Raw genomic sequence first — 24,919 nt, 5'->3', positions numbered from 1 at the left:
TTAGCAAAATGTTCGAGAATCCTCTGTGAAACAATTACTTAACATCAATTTTGATGGGACCTTGGGCTGAAATTTTGGAAGGAATAATGTGAAAATTAGATTTTAGAAATCCCGACCAGTGAAAACTGGATTTTGAAAGACTGACCAGCGAGAGTTGGAACTTTTGATTTACTGACCAGCGATAGCTGGAACCTTTGATTTAATAACCATTGCAAGCTGGGACCTTTGAATTGCTGACCAGCGAAAGCTAGGACCTTTGACTTACTGACTAGCGAGAATTAGAACTTTGACTTACTGACCAATGAGAGCTGAAACTTTTGATTGAATGACCAGCGAGAGTTGGGACCTTTGATTTACTGACCAGCGTAAGCTGGGACCTTTGACTTAATGACCAATGAGAGTTAAAACTTTTGATTGAATGACCAGCAAGAGCTGTGACCTTTGATTTACTGACCAGCGAAAGCTGAAACCTTTGACTTAATGACCAGCGAGAGCTGGGACATTTGATTTACTGACCAGCGCGAAAACTAGAACCTTTTGATTGAATGACCAGCGAGAGATGAGATCTTTGATTTACTGGCCAACGAAAGCTGAGACCTTTGACTTAACGTCTAGCGAGAGCTGGGACCTTTGATTTACTGACCAGCGCGAAAACTGAAATCTTTTGATTGAATGACCAGCAAAAGCTGGGACCTTTGATTTATTGACCAGCGAAAGCTGAGACTTTTGATTTATTGACCGGCGAAAGCTGGGACCTTTGATTTACTGACCAACGAAAGCTGGAACCTTTGATTTGCTGACCAACGAAAGATGAAACCTTTGATTTATTGACCAGCGAAAGCTGGGACCTTTGATTTACTGACCAGCGAAAGCTAAAACCTTTGATTTACTGACCAGTGAAAGCTGGGACCTTTGATTTAATGACCAACGAAAGTTGAGATCTTTGATTTACTGACCAACGAAAGCTGAAACCTTTGATTGAATGACCAGCGAGAGCTGGAACCTTTGATTTACTAACCAGCGAGAACTGAAACCTTTGATTTACTGACCAGCGAAAGCTGGAACCTTTGATTTAATGACCAACGAAAGCTAGAACATTTGACTGAATGACCAGCGAGAGCTGGGACCTTTGATTTACTGACCAGCGAAAGCTGGAACCTTTGATTTACTAACCAGCGAAAGCTGAAACCTTTGATTTACTGACCAACGAAAGTTGAAACCTTTGATGAATGTCACATTTGGAATTTTTGAAAGAAAGTCTGAGCCGAAACTCAAAACTTTTAGGAAGCCCGAGTTAGAACTAGGAACTTCCAAGAAAAACATACCAATTTAAAAGTTGGATTTAAGAGAACTGATATTTGACAAGATCTTAACCCGAAGGTTGGATCGCAAAAATTGGTTTGACTTGAAGATCTGAAAATGATCGATTGAACTAGGATCTTAATGAAAGACCGGGTTCAGACAAAATTCAACTTAGAGATCATGTTTTTGAGGAAGAAATTGGTTCAAAAGGGAATTCAACCCAAGAACCGCAATTTTGAAGAAAAGAAATCAGTACGAGGACTTGATTTTGCAAATGGGCTCGATCTATGATCGATCTTTTTTGAGAAATTAACCGGCGCGAGGACTGGGTTTTGCAAATGGGCTCGATCTATGATCAATTTTTTTTGAGAAATTACCAGCGCAAGGACTTTCAACTTGCAAGTTGGATTTGGAAAATAAAGATTCTTGATAAAAAAATTCTTAATTCATGATTTGAATAGACCATCATAGTTAGCTGTATGTAGCCTGCTTTCAGGATTATCCCTTATCCTGAATGGGTAAATGAAAGAAACTTGATGAGCATTGATGATAGAAGAATTGATTTGATTTTGCCTGTATATGAATTTTTTTGAAGTAAGATGAATGTATATATACAAGAATAAAAATGCTCCAGTATAACAGAGAAGAATGTTAGGATAACAGAAGATTATTGTTATTGAAAAAGGCTTTTTGAAGAATACAAAGGCTAGAATGGGCATTTTAAGTATAAAGTTTCTTCAAATATAGAGCATTGATAGGATCTGACAATTTCATCCCATCTGCGTTGATCAGACGATATGCATTGCGGGGTAATGCTTCTTTGACCACATAAGGACCTTCTCAATTGGGTGACCATTTGTCACACAGGCTGTGCTTGATATGAGCTATTGATCTGAGGACTAAATCATTAACTTGAAATCTCCTCTCGATGACGGACTTGGCATAATGCCGAGCTATCCTTTGACGATAAGCTTGAGCATGTTCCGCTGCCTTGAATCTTCTTTCGTCTAGTAGATCAAATTGTACCAACCTCTGCTGTTGATACTGATCAAGTGACAATTCTATAAGTGAAGCAAATTTGAGAGCAGATTTTTGAATGTGGAGAGGTAAAATCACCTCAGTCTCATAAACGAGCTCTAAAGGAGTGACATTGGTCGGAGTCTGAATAGTAGTTCGGTATGCCCAAAGTGCATCATGAATTTTCTCATGCCAATCACGACCTGTTTCCACAGTTCTTTCCAAAATATGAATCAAAATCTTGTTGGTGGCCTCTGCCTGACCGTTCCCTTGAGGATAGTAGGGAGCTGGAGAAATGATGACAAATTTTGAATTTTGAACAAGTCTTCATCCTCTTATTCTTGAAATGACTGTCATTGTCTGAAACAATGTCATGTGGTATGCCAAAACGACAAAGAATGTTTTTGTGAATGAAAGAAACCACATGGAGGCCTTCTACTGTACACAGAATAACAACTTCAACCCATTTTGTGAAATATTCTGTTGTGACAAGAAAATATTTGTGACCATTGGAAGCAGGAGTAATTGGGCCTACGACATCGAAAGTTCACATAGAAAATGACCAAGGAGATACGACTAATTGTAAGTATGTGGCCGACGCATGAATGGAAGGTGCATGCATTTGGCATTTGACGCACTTCTTCACAAATCGGTAATAGTCTTGTTGCATGATTTTCCAATAATACCCTGCCCGGATGATCTGCTTGACGAGAGTTTGGTAGCCAACGTGGCCACTACAAATTCTTTCATGTGCCTCTTGGACAATTTTCATAGCTTCGTCTTTGTCTAAGCATCTGACGTACTCAACACTGAATCCACGACGATAGAGAACATCGACAAGGATGAAATAGCGGGCGGACATACGTTGAATCGCTTGTCTTTCCCTTTTTAGCATTTCTGGCAGAAATTCACCAGTTTCAATGAAATTCTTAATGTCTTGATACCAAGGCTTCTCCTTTTGATTGACCTGGTTTACTTGCTCGACTGAAATGAAGGTAGGTTGATCAAGCCTACCAACTTCAAAAGAACGACATGATTCACTGTCTTTAAAGGACAAAATGGAGCCCAGACTGGCCAAGCCGTCGACTATTTGATTGTGTTCCCTCCTGATGTGATTGAGCTGAAATTCTTCGAAGCCGTCTACAAGTGCTAGGACAATCTTTTGATAAGGGATTAATTTTGGATCTTTCACCTGCCATTCAGTGTTAACTTGACTGACGACAAGCAATGAATCACCAAAGGCATATACTCTCTTGACATTGAAGTTTTCCAGAATTTTCAGGCCTTGTATTAAAGCTTCATACTCGACCATGTTGTGAGTACATTGAAAACCAAGTTTGAGAGAATAAGGGATCATTTCTTTCTCGGGAGAAATCAATAAAATTTTGATCCCTACGCCAGACATATTCTTCGATCCATCGAAGAATATATTCCAAATCGGAGACTGCTGGATACTGTAAATGCGTTCATCAGGAAAATCATCCTCTGCTTTAATTTCTTCTGTCGGAAAATCTGCCAACTGATCTGCGATAGCTTGGCCTTTTATTGACTTTTGAGACACATACTCTAAGTCATACTGTATTAAGAGAACTTTCCATTTAGCAATTCGCCCAGTAAGAAATGGTTGTTCAAGAATGTATTTAATAGGATTGAGCTTTGATAAAATTTTGACTTCTGATGCCAACAAGTAATGCCTCAGTTTCTGACACATCCGTTCTAAAGATAGACATGTCTTTTTCATCTGAGAATATTTCTTTTCATAATCAATGAAAGTTTTGTTCACATAATAGATGACATGTTCTATTTGACTGCCTTCTTCATACTGCTCAAGAAACCCACCACAAGCAACTTGATTAACTGAGATATACAACAGGAGCGACTTTCCCAATTCTGGTGGCTTCAGAACGGGTGTATTAAAGAGATACTGCTTGATGCGTTCAAACGAAAGTTGACATTCTGGTCTCCATTCGAACTTTACTTCTTTTCTTAACAGATGATTGAAAAGTTTGCATCTCATGGCTAAATTGGAGATGGACCGTCGAATAGACTGAATGCGCCCCTGGAGGCTTCACAGCTCTTTGAGATTAGTTGGAGGCGGCATATCAATAATTGCTTTTGCTTTAACAGGATCCACCTCTATTCCTTTCTTACTGATCATGAAGCCATGTAATTTACCTGACACTACTTCAAAGACACATTTCTGAGGGTTGAGTCTTAATTTGTAGAGAATAAACCTTTCGAAGACTTGACCAAGAGCATCGAGATGATCCTCTTCTTCTTTAGATTTGACCATGATGTTATCCATGTATGCATCCATGTTTTTATGCATTTGATCATAAAAAATAACGGCTATTGCTCTCTGATAGGTCCCCCTAGCATTCTTGAGTCCAAACAGCATGACTGTATAGCAAAAGGTTCCCCACGGTGTGGTGAAGAAAGTTTTTGACTGATCACGAGCGACCAACTTGATTTGATTGTAACCTGAATATCCATTCATAAAGGAAAACATGGCATGACCTGCTGTGCTATCGATCAGAAGATCAATATTGGGAAGTGGATAATCATCTTTTGGCGTAGTCTTATTGAGATCTCTGAAATCAATGCAGATTCGAACTTTGCCGTTCTTTTTAGGAACTGGCACAATGTTTGCCAACCAGTCCGGATAATCAATGGTTAAGATGAATCCTGCTTTTAACAAATCTTCAAGTCCTTCCTTGACTTGCTGCTCAACTCTAGGATCTAATTTCTTTAGTTTTTGCTTGATTGGACGAAATTCAGTTTCAAATTTAGGCGATGCTCAACCAGCTTGGGATCCAATTCTGGCATATCTTCATAAGTCCAGGCAAATACTTCTTGATGTTGCTTAAGAAAATTGATGAGTCTTCCTTTCTCATCTGAATTTAGACCTGAGCCAATTTTGAGGATTTTTGGATCATCTTCTGAACCAATGTTGATATCTTCTGTTGGATCCTGAACAAAAGATGATGGTTCATCCTGTTTCTGAATATGAGCAAATTCTGGCAACTCTTGAATAGTCGAGTCAAATTCTGCTGGTTCTTCAATCTGTTCTGTCACTTTGCTGGCCTCTGCTCTTGCCTTTATCTTATGAATCCTTGCTGGCTTGAAGTTATTTTGAGAAAATTTAGGATTGATAACGAGCTTTTTTATTGATTTAGGAGTCATGATTTGACAACTCTGAAAACGCAAAGAAAGGTTTTTAAGGAAAGCTGTAAACCCCAAAATAGCTTTTTTTACGAAAGCAAAGAGTAATGGCATAGACAAAATATAAGCAGGAATGATAGGCACCAAGACATGAAGAGAAGATCAAATTTTCATTGATTGAGTAAAGCTGAGAACAACGACTGGGTATTTACAGAAATTGACAAATGACATAAAAAGACTGGGACTGTGTTATCCCTTCAGGATGACTGAAAACAAGGAAATAAAACAGAAAAACTATGGCATTATCCTTTTCATTTTGTTCCTTTGACGAATATGGTTCTTTTGTTGGATGCCTGACCGGTGAACCCCAATCCTGAACCAGCGAAATGTCGAGCAGGGATGATAGGCTCCACCTTGCCGTCTTCATTTTTACCCATGCCTCGAAAGGGTTGGTAACCATGCTTTAGCAGAAGATCAAATCCCTTTTTGGCTTTGGAAAACTGAGGGAATAAGGGGTGATCTTTGAAAGGGTGGTAATCAAGACGTCCCCCCAATTTGAAGAAATGAGGTCCTTGCCATTGGACCGTTGCTGCGACGTTCTCTGCTGGCTGAACTTCTTTCAGCTTCAACATTTCTAGACTTTCACTGAGGTTAATTTCATCACTTTCCCTGATGCTGGGAATGTCCGCTGTAAATGTTGGACGGGGAATCATAGGCTGTGACAACCTTTCTTCGGGATCTTCACCCAAAATTGTGGTGATCATGCAACCTTTAGACCACTTGATGCATTGGTGGAGTGTTGAAGGAACAACATTCACATTGTGTATCCATGTTTGACCTAGCAAGAGATTGTATGTTGGCGGCACATTAACGACATGGAACAAAACTGTATGCACTGAATAATTGATAAAAATTTCCAGAAAGATCTTCTCTTTTGCCGTCTGCCCATGATTATCAAAACCGTAGATCGTGATCGGGTCTGGTGAGTATTCCTCTTCTTTCAATCCCAAGGCCTTCGCAGTTATCTCTGGGCAAATATTGAGGTTGTTGCCTTCATCCACGAGCACATGTGGGACAGTCATGCCCCTGGTCCTTACCACAATATATAATGTATTATTGTGAAAAGCATGAGGTTTTGGCAAATCTTCGTCAGAAAAAATGATAGGCGCATTGGTCATCATCGTCTGATTCACAATTTATGCCATATCTTTTGGAGTGGTGCCTGACTTTACTTTAATTTTCTTTAGCAAATCATTTAGCATCTCCTAATGCTTCGGGGAATCATGAGTCAACTCGAAGATCGAAACATTGGAAATTGCTGTACCTGGCTTCTGGAGTAGGTTAGCTCGTTCTTCCGCTGCCTTAGAAGTTTTTGCTTTCTCTGCAGGGATTTGCTTTTTGATAAATTTCTTGGGGAAGGCAGGGACCTTTTTGGTCTTAGCTGATGAATTCATTCTGTTCAGGATCAAGATGATATCCATCTTCTTGGAGGCAAGCTGGGTTTGGTGAAGAATCATAACCTGATGCTGGAGACTTATATCCTCATTGGAGCATAGACATATATGATTTTGTGGTAAAAAGGGATATTCTGTAATGGCTGCTGCTAAGTGATCGGGGAATGGTGTCGACAATATTTCCAACTTATTTTCTTCTTCATCCTCCACAAGGAGATTTTTGTCGATGCAGTCCTGTATCAAATGTTTGAGTACAAAGCAATATTATGTATCATGCCCTATTGCTCTATGGAACTTGCAGAATTGTTCTTTGAATTTTTCCATGGTCACCGGCGGATCTGCTATTTTAGGGAGTTTGACCATCGCTTGGGCTAACGTATATTCTAGGACTTTCTCTAAGGGTTGATCCAAAGGAGTAAACACGCGATCCTTATTCCATTTGATGTATTTGGGTTTTTTCTAAAGATCTCCTTTCTGCTGGGGGCCAGATGGAAGAAGTTTATCATTGTTTTTGAAGAACTTTCCTTTCTGGCTTCTGTTTTGATCAGACTTTGCACTGCTACTGTTACCATTCTTATTGCTCTTATTACCATGATTGTTTCCTGAAGTGTCATCTGAGTAGGTAAAATGTGCCTTTTTCTTTTGATCTTGGGTATTCTTGATAAGAGTAATACCTTCACATACCCCATTTTCTATTCCCATTTGAGCCATTCGGTTCGCTCTGTCAACCCAACGAATGATTTTGATGGAGAGGTGGAGATGAGACTTCTTAATGGTTGAGAGAAATTGTTGAGGATGATCTGGAGCGCGTGCTCCTCAGAAATGGGAGTCCTCATTTTGTTGCAAGTACTTCTCCATTTGCGAATAAAATCTCTGGCCTTCTCATTGTTTTCCTGCTTGAGGTTGCACAAATGATTGAGCGTTGGTAGGGCTTCCATGTTGAATTGGAATCGCTTGATGAACAAATTAACAACTTTATCAAAGTCTCGCAACTCAATTGGATTAATGTGCTTTGCATACCATTTGGCGGTTGCGCCCTCCAAACTGCGAGGAAAGCATAAGAAAAGAGCACGTTGTCCTTGAATCTGACACACTCTGCGAAAAACATTGCGAGATGGGCCTTGGGATCGCCGGATCCATCAAATTTAATGAATTTCCTGGGAAGGTTCTCTAAGCTGTCGTCTCCATCAAATCCAATGTGGCACACTCTGCGAAAAACATTGCGAGATGGGCCTTGGGATCGCCAGATCCATCGAATTTAATGAATTTCCTGGGAAGGTTCTCCAAGCTGTCGTCCCCATCAAATCCAATGTAGAAGTCCTCACTCGTATATACTTTTTTACCTTTATCTCGGGCTTGCAAATCTTTGACCATTCTGGTCATTTCCTTCAATTGTGTTTGGATTGGATCTTCTACTGGGATCCTGTATCTGGGTTTGTTCACTGATTCAGGATCTTCTGCCATATTCTTAGACTGTCGCAGAGGGTTTTTGATGAACACATGCTGTTCTTCTTTTGAATCCTCTCCTGCTGATTCTGTATCTTCAGAAGCGCTGTCGTGCTGGACTTTCTTCTTGCTGATCTTGAAATACGCAGCAACATATTAATGAAATACACAACAGCATATCAATGAAATACACAACGACAGATTGATGAAATACACAACATATTAATGAAATACACAACAACATATCAATGAAATACACAACGACAGATTGATGAAATACGCAACAACATATTAATGAAATACACAACAACATTTCAATGAAATACACAGTGACAGATTGATGAAATCGGCTTGCAATGAATTCAATTGAATGAATCTGATAATGCGCTCATCTTACAGAGGTCTAGTGATCGATCTACTCCTGCAGTAAACTCAACTCGTAGGAGAAAAGCGAACAAGCGTTGATTTATTGTGCAAATGAGAAAACGTTGGTGAATTCGCTTCTACTGCTGGATGATTCCGACAAAGCAGGAGGCCAACAAACGGCGATTGGAATGATAAAAAAAACAAATGAGTCTCGACAGACAGGTCAATTAGATCGTCCTTCCAGAATCGATTCACAAATCTTATCGTGAAATCCAATCTACAAAGGACTTCACGGTTAAGATCATGAAACGTTCGCAGATCATACAAGATTCCGATTGATCTGGCCGGAATTTCTGATCACAGCCAATGCATTATACAACACGAACGATTTGAGAAGGTGATGTAAAGCGATGCTACGGATGATCAAAATGCAGATAGAGCGATGAAATAGAATTGATTGATACCGTTGGAAATATAAAGAGACAGATGCAAGCGTGTGTAGATGAAACAAATGAAAAGGAGACAAAATCAACTCGAAAGCAAAATATACAGATGCATAAATTGAACAAGAAAATGCGATGAAGAAATTGATTGATGAAATAAGCAAATCTACATAATCTTAACAAATGATTAAATCGGAAAGAAGAGAAAATAGATGATTCAGATCGACTATTCTAATGTAAAGAACAAATCAGATAGAGGGACGTCATCTTACCTGATCAGCAGGGATGAATTGGAAGAGCGCAGACTGGTTTCCTAATGTCTTCCGTTAATGAGCAAATCCGACGCCTTCGATCAAGAAGAAAGAAAGAGATGGGATGAAAAAAAAAAGAAGGGGAAGAAGAAAGAGGGAAAAGAGGAAGACAAGGGGGAATCAGAAGAGGGGAGATAGAGAAACTCGTTCTCTCCTCCTCCTTCCAGATGGTCCTCTCAAGAGCTCGATCGATCCTCCATGCCTTCCCCTGCGCTGGTTTATAACGGAGGAGGCCGTTACAAATTTTTCAAAAACAATCCCTCGAGGTTTTGAAAAATTTCAAAGAGAGGGTTTTACTTACAAAGATTCTCAAAAACCCTAAATTTTACTTATTTTGAAATTTCGCCCCCTTTATGATATCCTTGAAGGAAAAACCTAAAATACAAAGAAAATACGAGGGACTTAAGAGATGGGATCCAGATGAGTTTTTTTTTTTGCAAAATTTAAGGAAATATTGAATTCAAAATTTTGAGGATCTTACAAAAGGAGAGTTTTTAAAATAACAGAGTTAATTTTAAAAATTGGATTTTCAAAATAGATCTGGATCCAAGATTTTTGAGTAAATATCGAGTTTGGATCTTGAACTGAAGAAAAATGAAAAGAGTGGATCCAAATGGAGATTGGATCTGGACGAAATATCTGAGCCATACAGAGAATTGATTTTGGATTTTAGATTTTGAATTGAAAATAGGAGAATCGGGCTTAGAATTGGATTTGGATATCTGATCTTGTTCTGAGATTAGGTCAAATATAGAAAATGAGATTGGGCTTCGGACCTTCAACCAGAAAGTGAATCTGATAAATAATTAGAAATTGACCCAATCGCTCTTCTGACTGACTCAAAAGGTGGGTCCTAGGGGCAAAAAGGGAAACTTTGAAAAAATTGGGGTGTTCACACATATTCAAAATCCATAAACTAAAACTAGATTTGAATACAATTTAATTAAAAATGTGCACACATATATTTAACATGAAAATGCCTCTTTATTTATTTAATATTAAGAAAAAATCACAAGTGTTACATTAATAGCACCCTGATTATCACAAAGTACCACAAAACTTAACATCTTCTGATTTAATTCACTAAGCAAATATCTAACCCATGTTATTTTTGACGATGCTGCAACTAGGCCCTATACTCGGCCTCTGTACTAGAACGTGAAACTGCCTTCTGCTTCTTACTACTCCATGATACAAGATTTGTTTTAGGAAATATACTATATCCTGAGACCGACCTTCATTCATCTGGATCACCTGCCCAATCTGCATTTTAATAAGCCATTATTGTTATAGCACTATTTGTTTCATCACTTTTCCTGTAGCATAAACCATCACCAAGAGTACCTTTAATATATTGAAATATTCTCTTAACAACCTCCACATAACTAGTTCTTGAGGAATGCATGTATTGTGAGACTTGATTCACAACATAAACAACATCAGGCCGAGTGAATGTAAGATATTGAAGCATACCTACAATACTCCTGTACTTGGTTGGATCATCATACACATCCCCCTCATCACAACTGAGCTTTTGATTCAATGGACTTGAGTTAGAAGAGGCTATAGTCTTTCATACCAGCCTTATTTAACAGGTCAATGGTGTACTTGTGTTGTGTCAGCATCAATGTATCCTTTCCTCTATCAACTTTGACTCTCAAGAAATATTTCAGCTTTTCCAGTTCTTTCATTTTAAACCTTCGACTTAAAACTTCTTTTATTTTTATAATATGCTTCTCAGAATTTCCTGCAACTATTATATCATCCACATAAATGAGCAAAATAGTTAGCCATTCTTTACCTTTATATATGAAGAGAGAAGGATCAAGCTTAGACCTGATGAATCCATATTTTTAATCTCAAGAGAAAAGCTCTCAAACCACGACCTGAATGCTTGCTTAAGTCCATATATAGATCTATTCAATTTGTATACATACCAATTAGGATCCTTCTCATTATATCCCTGAGGCTGCTCCATAAAAACTTTCTCCTTAAATCCCCATGCAAAAATGCATTTTTTGACATCCAGTTGGTTTAATGTCCAACCATAGTCAATTGCAAGAGATAAGATAATACATACGGTTCCCAATTTTACCACTGGGCTAAAAGTCTCATCATAGTCTAGTTCATGTTTCTGTGTAAATCCCTTTGCCACCAATCTGGCCTTGTGTCTTTCTGTACTTCCATCGGGTTTATATTTAATGTTATACACCTTACTTTGATCCAACAACATTTTTATCAACAGGTCTTGGGACAATATCCCATGTTTGACATTCATATAATGCTTTTATTTCAATCCATCTATTTGATTTTGATGCAAGGTGATATGTCCAGGGCTCTTCATTTTTTGAGACAACCAAGAATAATTGATGATCTGTACTAAATTTCTCATAACTGACCCATCTCTCCATTGGATGTCTAATTCGAGTCGATCTTCTCACATCTGGCTGCACATGATCATCTTCAATGCTGGCTGTACTATGTTGTACCTGATCTGTCTTTGTTTCAGCCGCTGTTTGCAACAATTCCAAGTTATCTTTGTCTGAGTATATTTTACCTTTGAATTTGCCATTGTGTAACTCACGATCTTCATGTGGAAGATCATACTGCTGATTATTTTGATCGTTACACTGCATTCCCAAACTATTGTTCATGTATTTCATCTTCACATGAATTGTTATCATCTCCTTGGACTGATTTATCATTCTCGGCTGGGAAAAGATCTTAATTCAGCCAAGGCTGATAAATATCAGCGGTTTGAACTCTTTCATATGCACTATTTTTGTGATCAAACCTCTTTTCATCAAAGATCACATTTCTTGATATGCAGATGCATCTATTTTCAAGGTCATAACATCGATATCTCTTATATTTGTCAACATAACCAACAAATTTGCAGATATATGCCTTTTTATCAAACTTGTTTATCAAGGATATATCAATATGCACAAAGCAAATGCACCCATAAGCCCTCAACAGTCCATAATCAGGCTGTTTACCAAATAGTTCATAGAAAAGAGATTTATCCTGAATTATTTTCATTGACCACATATTAATGACATTGACAACAGTGTGAAAAGTCTCTGTCCATAAGTGAATAGGAAGGCATCCTTCATCCATCATAGCCAAAGCACTCTCAACAATGTACATGTGTTTTCTCTCAGCAAGGCCATTTTGCTGAGGTGTTCGAGTGCATGACACTCTTTGATTAACCCTGTTCATTTTAAGAAATTCATTAAAGTCATTCGAAGAGTATTCTCCCCCACCGTCACACTGGAAATTCATTATTGACATAGAGAATTAATTTTGAATCATAGCATGAAGGTTCTTGAATATGTTAAAAACTTCATGCTTATGTTTCATAAAGTATGTCTAAGTGTACCGGAAAAATTTGTCAACAAAAATCACATAGAATCAACTTTCAAAACGAGAAGAATTAGGGTCCGGCCACCATACATCAGAATGAATAATTTCAAATGGTTTAGAAGCTCTTTTATTGGAAATAAACAGAAGTATGTGACTCTTGGACACTCGACAACTATGACAAATATGACTCAAATTCTTGACTCTTTCTAGAAACAAAAATTAGCTTATTGGAAATGAGCTTTCTCATGAAATCTTCATAGCAATGCACAAGACGACTATGCCAAAGATATAGAGAAGAAGAAAGGGAGAATGATTGCAGAATCCAAGGGAAGAATGAAGAAGAAAGGGACACTGCCGGTCCCAAGCCCGGATAAAGGAGGAGGGTTGCGGTAGGCCTGTGACAGCCAGCATAAAAACTTTGTCATATCCTATGAAAATGAACCAATATGAGAATTTCGTTGGGGCGTTCCCTACTGAGCGACGCGCTGTACTCTCTAGGCCCGGAGGCAGTGATAAATGTGCAAGGGTTGCTAGGTCGTCGCCCAGAAGCGACGCGTCACACCGGCGCCCGGGTGTGGTGTCAAATAGGCAAGGGTTCCCTCACTTTGTTGGACGGGTGGGGGTAAAGAAGTTAGTCCAAGACCATAAAATTAGGTTAGCCACTTGGAACATAGGGTCTTTAACTGGTAAGTTGGTAGAGTTAGTAGATGTTATGTGTAGGAGAAAGATTGATATTTTATGTCTTCAAGAGACCAAATGGGTAGGTGAGAAAGCTAAAGTGATAGAACCTTGGGGATATAAGATTTGGTATACAGGAATAAATAGGAATAGGAATGGAGTAGGGATTGTTATGAGTCGTCAGTTTATAGATAATGTAGTTGAGGTCCGTAGGAAGGGTGATAGAATTTTACTTATTAAATTAGTATTAGGTACGGATATTATTAATATTATTAGTGTTTATGCACCTCAAGTAGGTTTAGATGATTCCATTAAGCATCAATTTTGGGAAGATTTAGATGGAGTAGTACAAGAGACATCTTATGGAGAAAAGCTTTTCATCGGCGGTGACCTTAATGGACATGTAGGCATTAGTAGGGAGGGATTTGAGAATATCCATGGAGGATATGGTATAGGAGAAAGAAATGAAAGTGGAGAAAGGATTTTAGATTTTTGTTTGTCCTATGATATGATCTTAGCAAACACTTGGTTTAGGAAGAGGGAGTCTCACCTAGTAACATTTAAAAGTGGGGTTAATACGAGTCAGATAGATTTTTTCCTACTTAGAAAGAGAGATAGGGGTTGTTGCATCGATTGTAAGGTTATACCAGGAGAAAGTGTAGCTACACAACATAGAGTCTTAATTTTAGATCTTAGAATTAGACAATGCCGCAAAAGGGATAGACATAGGATAGATCCTAGAATTAAGTGGTGGGCACTGAAAGGAGCTAAACAAGGAATGTTTGTAGAGCAGGTAGTTAAGGAAGTTGATTGGTGTCTCGAGGAGGATTCAGAATCAATGTGGAATAAGATAGCGGGTGGTATGAGAAAAGTAGCTAAGGAGGTATTGGGTGAGTCTAAAGGCGGTGCACCACTAGGTAAGGATACATCATGGTGGAACGAGGATGTCAAATTAGCTATTAAGGTTAAAAGAGAGTGTTATAGAAATCTAAGTAAGAGTCGTGATAATGAGAATTTGGAGAAGTATATGATAGCAAAGAAGGAAGCTAAAAAAGTTGTTCGAAACGCGAGGGCTAAGGTATATAAGGAGGTTTATGACAAGTTGGATACCAAAGAAGGCGAGAAGGATATTTATAGGCTTGCAAAGATGAGAGATAGGAAATCGAAGGATTTGGGTATGGTTAGATGTATCAAAGATGAAACGCAAAGGGTTTTAGTCAAAGATGAGGAGATTAAGGAGAGATGGAAAGATTATTTTGATAAGCTATTTAATGATAGTCATGCTCAAGATCTTGGAGACTTCTCCATTCCTTTTCATGAGATAAATCGTGACTTCATGCGCAAGATTCAAAAGAAAGAAATTGCAGAGGCTTTGAAGAAAATGAAATCAAGAAGGGCAGTTGGCCCAGATGGTATACCTATCGAGGCTTGGAAATGCTTGGGAGAGAAAGGTTTAGAATGGTTGACAAATCTTTTTAACTTGATTTGGCGAACAAATAAGATGCCTAATGAGTGGAGGAAGAGTACTTTGGTGCCTTTATATAAGAATAAGGGTGATATACAAGATTGCACAAACTATCGTGGTATAAAACTCATGAGTCATACTATGAAACTTTGGGAGAGGGTGATTGAGTCTAGGTTGAGGAAGGTTGTCATGATATCGGAGAATCAATTTGGTTTTATGCCTGGAAGATCAACTATGGAAGCTATATATCTTCTTAGACAACTTATTGAAAGATATAGAGAGAGGAACAAAGATTTGCATATGGTTTTTATTGATTTAGAGAAGGCATACGATAGAGTACCTAGGGACGTTCTCTGGTGGACAATGATGAAGAAAGGTGTTTCTCTCAAGTACATTAGTATAATTAAAGATATGTATGAAGGAGTAGTAACCAATGTCCGCACTTGTGGAGGGGTGACAACCAATTTTCCGATAACGGTTGGGTTACATCAAGGATCTGCTTTAAGCCCTTTCCTATTTGCGATAGTGATGGATGAGCTTACGAGATCAATTCAAGAAAATGTACCGTGGTGTATGTTGTTTGCTGATGATATTGTTTTGATTGATGAGTCTAGAGCTGGGGTTAATGCTAAGTTAGAATTATGGAGACAGACATTGGAAGCTAGAGGTTTTAAGTTGAGTAAGAGTAAGACTGAATATATGGAATGTCGGTTTAGTAAGCAACGAAGTAGGGATGGGAGTGTAGTGAAGCTTGGTGAGCAAGATATACCGGTGAATGATTATTTCAAATATTTGGGATCCATCATTCAAAAGTATGGAGAAATTGATGGAGATGTAAATCATAGGATAAAGGTTGGGTGGATGAAATGGAAAAGTGCTACTGGAGTGCTGTGCGATCGTAGAATGCCATTGCGGTTGAAGGGAAAGTTTTATAGGACGACTATTAGACCCGCTTTACTATATGGTACGGAATGTTGGGCTGCCAAGAGACATCATATTCAAAAAATGAGTGTAGCTGAGATGCGGATGCTTAGATGGATGTGTGGAAATACAATAAAAGATAAGATTCGGAACGAAGAGATACGTAAGAAGGTAGGTGTTGCACCCATTGAAAATAAGATGCGAGAGAATCGTTTACGGTGGTTTGGACATATTCGGCGAAGGCCTAATGATGCTCCAGTTAGAAGGTTGGAGAAATGGGAAAATATATTAGTTAAAAGAGGTCGGGGTAGGCCTAGGAAGACTTGGATGGAGATGATAGGAAAGGATATGAATGCTTTGAACCTCACCGAGGACATGGCGTTGGATAGAAATGATTGGAGGAAAATGATTCATGTGGAAGACCCAAAATGAATTTCTTTTTTGGTTCATATCGCTGACCCCAATTGTTTTGGGATGAAGGCGTAGTTGTTGTTGTTGTAAGTTTTCGATCTTACCTTGATGATCAACTTTGAAATAAGACATGCTCTGATACCATGTAAGCCAGGTTCGCCTTGAGGAGAGAAAGAAGATGAGAGGAAGAAGAGGATGCTTCCAAACCCCAAAAACGTCAACAGTACAGACGTATGGGTTCCTTTCTATTATATTGACAACTTACCATTACCAAATACATGACCATTTACAATAATACCCGATACTTTAAATGCATTCTATACATGATAAGGGTAAACATAGAAACATAAAATACAGCGACATGGAAGGTGGAACCAAGTGTAACACATCCCAGTTCTGGATCCAGATTGTGGATCCAAACCAAATCACGTCTTAACATTATATACAGGATCTTATTTGTCATGTTGTCATTCTGTGTTGCTCTATTAAGATAAGGGATTTTCTCCTCGTCATAGTGATTTATATGATTTGTGGTGCTCTTGAATGTTTGTCACTTTGGATTGCAGGATATGAATATTATTCTAGATCATCCTAAGCTAAATGGGGAAACAACAGTACAAAATGCAATAACTGAAGTGGCTGCTATGGTAGGTGAAAATGTGAAGTTTGGAAGAGGGTTTTCCTTGTCAGTGTCATCACACGGTGTGGTTTCATCATACCTGCATACAAGTCCTAAACCAGGTACCATTCATCAGTCTTGCCTTCTGCTGTACCATGAAAACTGAACTGGCCTGTTTGATTTGATACGGTAATGAAATGTTTGACACGATATCACTAGTCTAGCTTCCTTGACAGTTTTCCTTATATTTGGTTGAAACATTCTCCATTTTAGTGTTTAACACTTTGAAGCGTCTGTTGTGATGTAACCTTGATTGCCACGGTTATTGGGCAATAATAAATTTTAGGAAAAAATCCATTTAAGGGCCAACCTTTTACCTCTAATTCCAAATATGGGCCTCACTTTTTTTATTTTCCAAATATGGGCCAAACTTTTCCTGACAACTCCCCAATCATGACCTCAAGTTAACATCCGTCCTCTAAACCGATGGAAAAGTGATTTTTATTTTTGACTTTCCCATTTTGTCCCTTTGGATTTGAAAGTACATATTTACCCTCATAAAAATGAGATGATGCCATGCTGGATTCAAAACTGCCTGAGACGGAAACCTGCTGATTAGGAGGCTAATCAGGAAGCTCCAGTACCTCACCAGCCTCGGAGTTAGTCTCATCTCACTAGCTTCTGGGTGAAATGCCTTGGACAAATGCATCCGGTGCGATGCCAGAATCTGGTGAGATGCGATTGGACAAATTTCTCTTGGACAGACCTCAATGATGTCTCACCATTGAACTCATGGGAAACTAGAAAGATCGCTCCATCCTGCAGCGTCTAATCAGACTTATTTTGAAATGGCAGATGAAATTTTTGCCCGATTTTGATTAATCTGTTCTAGTTGAAAATACTCATTTGCCTATTTAGCTCCTTTCTTTTTTATTTTGTCTTCCACTTCATGATTATGATCTTGTATCACATGGTGGCAACAAAGTCAATTCAGATCTCCCTGTTTTGGGGTATCATAAAACCTGGTTCATCAGATCCTTATCGTCAGAAGACAAAATATTGTGATATTATCATGATATTTTTTGGGAAAAAATTATTTTTTATATTTTTTTGTTTCTTTATATTTTTAAAATCTTTAAAACTTTTTTCTTTATATTTTTGGAAGAAAAATAATGAAAAACCTATTATTTTCTTATATCCTTTTGTTATTATTTTATATTTTTTCATTTTTTTAAACTCCCAAGGTGTTCTCAAATTTTTTTAACTTTTGAAAATCTCCCTGAGAAATACTCTTGCCGAGATAATACCTTGAACGATATAGGTGACTATGTTCAAAACTAGAGTTGTCACTCGGGGAAGCGGGAGCGAGAAGCGATTCGGGAAGCGGAAGTGAAAAGCGAGGCACTTTTAAAATTTTAGGAAGCGAGAAGTGCGGCACGACTTAGTAGCGAACAAAGAATCGTCTCGGAAGCAACCTAGGAAGTGAACTGGAAAGTGAGGGGGGAAGCGAAATCCCCTAAATTGGGAAGCACACTTCCCCTAAATGGGAGGGGAAGTGCGCTTCCCAATTTTTTTGGCGCTTCCGGTAACTCTGTTCAAAACCTTCTTGAGGGAAAATGAAAATCAGTGATATCTTTCTCATTGGCTTGTGTTGTTTGTACAGAAATGAACAGTCTGAATGTCTTTTGTTGTTTGTATCATTCTGTACTTTTTTGTGTAATAGTATGCTAACCATGGTTGTTGATAATCAATGCATTTAATGGAGGATGCTATAGAAACAAACCTCTATTTCCTCCATTCTAAAACCAGTCAAAACGAAGGAATTTCTTTTCAGTGCATTGAACAGGGTGATGTTAAGCAATTGACAGGTACTTTGAGTGGACTAGGGCCCAAATCCCAAGGGTTTTCACCTTAGCGATAATGGATACCGTAGGAAAAAGGGGGAACGATGGGGATCTTGGGAGAAGAAAAGGGATGGTGGAGACAGTACAAACTAAAGAGACCATCGAGAATGAGAAAGAGGAGGTTGAAGGAAGGGGGCTGCATGGGAAAAATAAAGGTGGATAGTTTGGGGAAAGAAAGGAGTACCAATGTATTTTTGGCATTTTAAAACATTTTACGCAGGTTAATCAAATGAGGTTAACAGTAGGTTGAAGTAGGCCCTTATTTGACAATTGTCAGGAAAACTTTGACCCATATTTGGAAAATCAGAAAAGTGCAGCCCATATTTGGAATTAGGGGTAAAGGGTTGACCTCTAATTGGAAATTTCCCTAAAATTTAATTCACAGTTTTCAAACTTGCATCATAGTTATGTCTGGGAAATGAGACAAGCAGCTCGTTGCTGTTTGGCTCGGCTCCAAAAACTGAGCTCCGAGAGCCGAGCTACGAGCCAGCTCGTTTAGGTTAATGAGCCAATCACGGACATGACAAGATCGGCTGATATAGGCTTGTTTTGCCTATTATATATTTATATCTTACATATTTTATACATATATTATATATATTTTATACATTATTAAGCTTAAAAAAACTTAAAAAACAATTTGTTTTTTTAAACGAGCCAGCTTGTGATTGGCTCTCAAAGCTCGGCTTGGCTCATGATGAGCTCATGAGCCAAGCCCGAGCAGGGGTGCATCCTTAACGAGCTGAGTTCGAACAGCCCAAGCTTGGCTCGCTTACCAGCCCTAATCATGGTTCTAAGATTTTCAACTATATTCGATGTTATCAAGTGGCAGGCAAGCCGCGGAGACACAAGGAATACCAGTGCTGAGACCAAGGCATGGCTCAAAGCCTTTTTTCAAAAATATGAAGAACAGCTTGAGAAGGCTTTCATACTTTGCATTTTTAATGTGTGATTGGATAAAAGCATTGCATATCAAAGAATTGTGTATTCATGATGTGGATTTTTTTTGGAAATGTATTGCCATGCAGCAACGTTGTTGAAGATTATAGGTAGGGAATTCAGTAAAACATTGAACTACAATGAAGAAAATGGTTTGCCTTGTTAAAGGCCATAGTTAGATATTGAAAAAGGCTGGATGTTCCTATTTTGTAAATGTGTTTGGAGGAAGAGAGGCAAGACTATGCCCTTTTTCACTGACAATTGTAAATTCCTCTTGTGCACTCACAAAGCCATTAATGATATTTCTTCCCTTCAAAAAATATTACTTATATGCAGCCTTTTTTTACAAACTCAAGCAAATGTCATGATCACCATTTTCCTGGCTCAATCTTGTTCAGGTTTGGGTCGTATCGCAGGCATTTTGACCCTAGAAGTAGAAAATGCTGCAGTTCAGTTGGATGCTCTTGATAGAGTTGGTTCTACATTGGCAATGCACATTGTAGCAGCAAAGCCATTGTTTTTATCAAAGGACCTGGTGTCTTCAGAAGCACTAGAGAGTGAAAAGGACATCCTCAAGTCACAGGTTTGTTTTCTCATTTTTTTTCTTTTTATTTATTTATTTGTTTTCTGTCAGCATATTCCTGTTAAATATCAATCATTTGATTCTTCCATTATTCTTGCTATGATGGTTAGTAGATTTTGATGTAATGACCTTGTGTGTATTTGCATGCTACTATTTTTTGAAAAATATTTGGAAATGATGGCACTTCTTTCTTTCCCCTAATCATCGACCACACATTGGCAGGCCCCAGTTTATAAAACCCTTGAGGTCCCCCCTGCCCAATGCACAGTACATCCAGTTTCAACCTTGCAGCAAACTTGTGACATCCTGTCAACTTGCCCCTACCAGATGAGTGGAGTCCTTGTTGGCAAGATGATGGCACATATTTCATGTATTTATATTGATAGAATATGATATTTTAAGAGGTTAAATCAGTGTCACCGATATATTGAAAATATCGCGATATTAGCAGTTATTTCAAGATAGCTGATAATATCGGAAATATATCACGATATTTTCAATATATCGGCAAATTATATTTCTTGCGATAATATCGTGATAAATATCGCTACAAAAAGGGAAAAAGGAAAGAAGGAATTAAAGGAAAAGAAGGAAGAGAAGAAGGAAAGGAAGGAAAGAAAGGAAAAGAAGAAAGGAAAGGAAAAAAGGAAGGGAAAGGAAAGGAACTGTTTCTTTCATTTTTCTATTTTCTGTATTTTTACTTATTTGTTTAGAATTTTTATTTAATTTTTTATATATTGCCGAGATATTCCCGAGATTTATCAACTTTTGAAAATCTCTCCAAGAAATTACCTTTAACGATACAGGTGACTATGGGTTAAATGCTGGTTCAATGCTATTTTATTAGCAAGAGTATGGTGTTGTATCCTTTAACAGGTGTATGAAACTTTCTTGTTGACCGTCATTATGATGACCAATGAGTAGAAATTAACAAATGAATTTTGTCATAAAATATGTGTGCATAAATTACTTCTGTGCAAATTTTCAGCTAATACAATGATGTCGTTCATTCTTCATATAAAAAAATCCGTAGAGGGGCTTTTCAATAAATAATCTTTTCTTTCTATCAGGCAAAAAGTACTGGTAAATCTGAATTTGCCATAGAGAAAATGGTGGAAGGTCGTTTGAAGAAATACTTGGAGGAAGTTGTGTTATTGGAGCAAAAGTTTGTAATGGATGACAATCACAATGTTAAGGTATGCATAATTCCTTTTATTGAATCCTAGCACTTCTTTTGAATTCCCATATGATGATGATTCCAATATTCCATCATATTCTTTGTATGATTATGTGCTTCCTTTTTGGTATGGAGAACTTATTATAATTTTTTATTTAGACATGCGTTGCAAGTCTAGTGCATTATTTCTTTTCATTTGGCTGATCAATTGATGTCAGTTTGTCCTTCCTTTCAACATGTAACTACTATTATTTATGAAAGTACTTTTTTTCTTCATTCCTGAAATGCCTGTAACCTGAATCTCTGGATTGATCTTCATTTCCACTTTGTCTTCTTGTGCGCATATATTGTTTCTTTTGTGGCTGGTTTATGTGTTAGTGCCTTGTAAAATGTAAAATCCAGTTAATGTGAATAGTGACATAGCTCATTGTAATGAAAGACTGAAGCTCCATAAAGTGAAGTTCTAAAACTGCTTATGTTCATGTAATGATAGAGCAACCAAAAATACTGTTTTCTAATATTTCTCTGAGATGATGTGTTCACTATATCTCCACTTAAATTGCATTGTAAGAGGTAAGAAAATAGCAACTTGTGCAAAAGTAAAGTCACCTTTTGTTCTAATTTTTCTGTTTGATTCCTGCAGTCCTTACTTGATGATCTATCGAAGGAAGTGGGTACATGTGTGACTATTGGTAAATTTTTTAGAATGGAAGTTGGAGATGGAATTGAGAGGTAATTCCTTTGACACTGTGTCTCCTGTTAATCTTTGTGAGAAATAAGCATATTTGTTGTTAATAACTTTGCCATAAGCTGTTTGTGGGGTTTTACTTGAGTGTTCGCCATGATAGATTCATGACCATGTGAACTTTCATTTTCCCATTGAAAGATATATATTAAATCATGAAATTGTCATAAAATGTTTTGGTCATTATTTTGTGCACGAATTAATCGTCTTTTACATGTTGAATATGTTAGCAACTTAAACATCCTTTAGATGTTGAACATGATGTTATTTCTAGTTCACTATGGTCCACTTGAGAATATGAAGGATTTTCCTGTAACAATTATGCTCATTCAAACATCATCTTTACTGCAGTTTTGTAACTACTTTGTGCCTTTAAGGCTTTTTATTCAATCAACTTGCACGTGTTTGGTTCTTCAGTTCTTCAACTTGTTCTTGCTTAAGATATTAAGATGTCGCTGTTTTAACACTGGTCGGATTTTTAGTCTAGTGAGATTCATCTTAGGAACTGCAATACTTTCTGCATATGTTCAATACTGCATCCATAGACGCATGTCATAATGCTCCAGGCGTCTTCCAAATTGCTGCATAAAACAGTACAGCTAAATATTAAATTCTTTCTTATTCCTTCTTTTTCTTTATACTCCCCTGGAAATCAATAAAACTCTCATATGCCTATGACTAAATGGATTGTTTGGCTAGGGCAAGGTATGGTTGTTATCAAAGTGCCCATAACTTAGAGCTCTTGATCCTTTGTGAAGTGGTAGCATTTTTCCATATGAATGTTATCTTTGCCCATTGTTTTAGGTTTTATCCTGGGTAAGCATTTGCGTCTTCAACTTATTGTTGTATTTTCACAGGCATAAATTGTTTTAGGGCACTGGTAAAATGTCTTTGAGATAATTGCTCTTTTTTTATTTCTTGGAGGATAGATTGAAAAGATAAGTGGTCTTGAATTATACATTTAAGCCATTAAACAGGTTGATTAATTTCAACACTATCAAGATGCATCTTCTGTGTTATACTTCCATGAGATGTTTCTTCTCATTCAATTGGCATAAAATAGCATGTTTAAATGTTAATTGAACATTTTCGTTGTTACTTCTATGCATGTTATGTAAAACTGAAGGAGCTAGCACTGACTTTTACAGGACCGAAGCATCTGCTGCAGCTGAAGTTAATGCTTAAGCAGCTTAAATGTAACGAGATATCCCTTCCTTGGCTCGAGCTATTTCCCAGGAATACTCTTAACCCTGTGTAGTGCCCCTATTCTTAATGAATCAAACAAAAATGGCTTGTCTTTTTGTCTTTCTTCCATGTCCATGCGACATAGGTCTCAAGAAAACAATTTTGATTGCTGGTTGAGAAGTAGATCTGGCTTATGCTAGTCCACAATTTTCGTGGAACTTAAAGTATAACAGAAATTCCATGATCGGTATTTCCTGGGAACCCCATCCTGCACTCATGCTCTGGGCATGCCATGATTCTGAGTAAATGAAAATTTTGTCTGATATAAGCCATATGAAGTCTCAACAAAGAGGACAAGTACTGGTTTCCTTTTCAAACATTTTGTAGAACGAGGATTGTACTGCAATAGAGAAATAATGGTGTATATGCTGGAGTTATATTTCCTGAGGCACTTTCTTAAGTTCTTAACTTTATGATAAAGCATTTGCATGGGTGCATTTGTATTCTTTCATATATTGGACTCCTAGATGCCTCACACATTTGATCGCATGGGAGGACATCGTTATGTACGTTCAAAGAACTGGAAAACATGCATGCATGTGCATATATTCTTGCACTTGAGTTGCACGACTCTATTTATTTATATCCTTCTTTCTGGTGGCTGCAACCAACATCATTAGATGGAACTAGCAGGGTTTGTCTTCTTGGCTGGTGGCCAAATTCGAAATGGTATTAAATCTGTCCTTTCAATAAGCTCCACGTGTCCCTTGTCTGTGCTTAGAGCTTTGGTACAAACACATTTTTCTTATTTCAATGGAGAATTATTGAAAAACTGTAACTAAGGGTATGTTTGGTGGCTCGTCCAAGATTGGACAGAACAGCCAAACATAACAGACAACTTATGTTCTGTCTGTTTTGTAACAACTGTTCTACGTCCAACATTAGTTTCAGCTCGACAAGAAGGTCTCCGTCCAACCATACAGAGTGTTTTATTATGGATTTTAACTTTGGATATGGATCTTGGATTGGATCTAAAAACTAAAAGATATTTAAAATTTGGGTAATTTGAGAAAAATAAGAATTAATATTTTTTCAATATATAAATACTTTAATCAGTGTCATATTAGATCTAATTATGAAAGTTTATCAAAAGTTATGGATTTTAGTCCCAAATATGGATCTCAAACTGAATCAAAGTACGAAAAAAGGTTTAAATATTGGGTAATTTAAGAAAAAAATAAGAATTTATAATTTTTATATACAAATACAAAAATCATAAATAAACCATCAAATCTTAAAATGCAAGAAAATAAATCATAAATAAAACAAAGAAAAAAATCTTAATCAATGACAATCAAAGAAAAATCCTAAACAATAAAAAACAAAGGAAAAAACCCTAATCAATAAAAATCAAAGAAAAAAAAC

General features: G+C 37.5%; 1 protein-coding gene across 1 annotated transcript in view; it reads left to right on the top strand.

The window, feature by feature from the left end:
• The window catches only part of LOC149818304 (translation elongation factor Ts (EF-Ts)), a 49,708-nt gene extending 25,779 nt beyond the window's left edge, over positions 1–23,929 (top strand). The window contains exons 5-9 of the mRNA XM_089984397.1: positions 16,909–17,083; positions 20,203–20,387; positions 21,458–21,583; positions 22,208–22,296; positions 23,458–23,929. Of these exons, the coding sequence (XP_089840523.1) occupies positions 16,909–17,083; positions 20,203–20,387; positions 21,458–21,583; positions 22,208–22,296; positions 23,458–23,494 (612 nt within the window). The 3' untranslated portion in view covers positions 23,495–23,929. The remainder of the gene's footprint in view (positions 1–16,908; positions 17,084–20,202; positions 20,388–21,457; positions 21,584–22,207; positions 22,297–23,457) is intronic.
• Positions 23,930–24,919: the final 990 nt, after the last annotated feature.

The sequence above is a fragment of the Nuphar pumila genome, chromosome 13, assembly GCF_984573655.1.
Source record: "Nuphar pumila chromosome 13, dmNupPumi1.hap1.1, whole genome shotgun sequence".
NCBI classification, from domain to species: Eukaryota; Viridiplantae; Streptophyta; class Magnoliopsida; order Nymphaeales; family Nymphaeaceae; genus Nuphar; species Nuphar pumila.
Note: the sequence above shows the minus strand (reverse complement) of the source record. Positions and strands in the feature narration are given on the sequence as shown.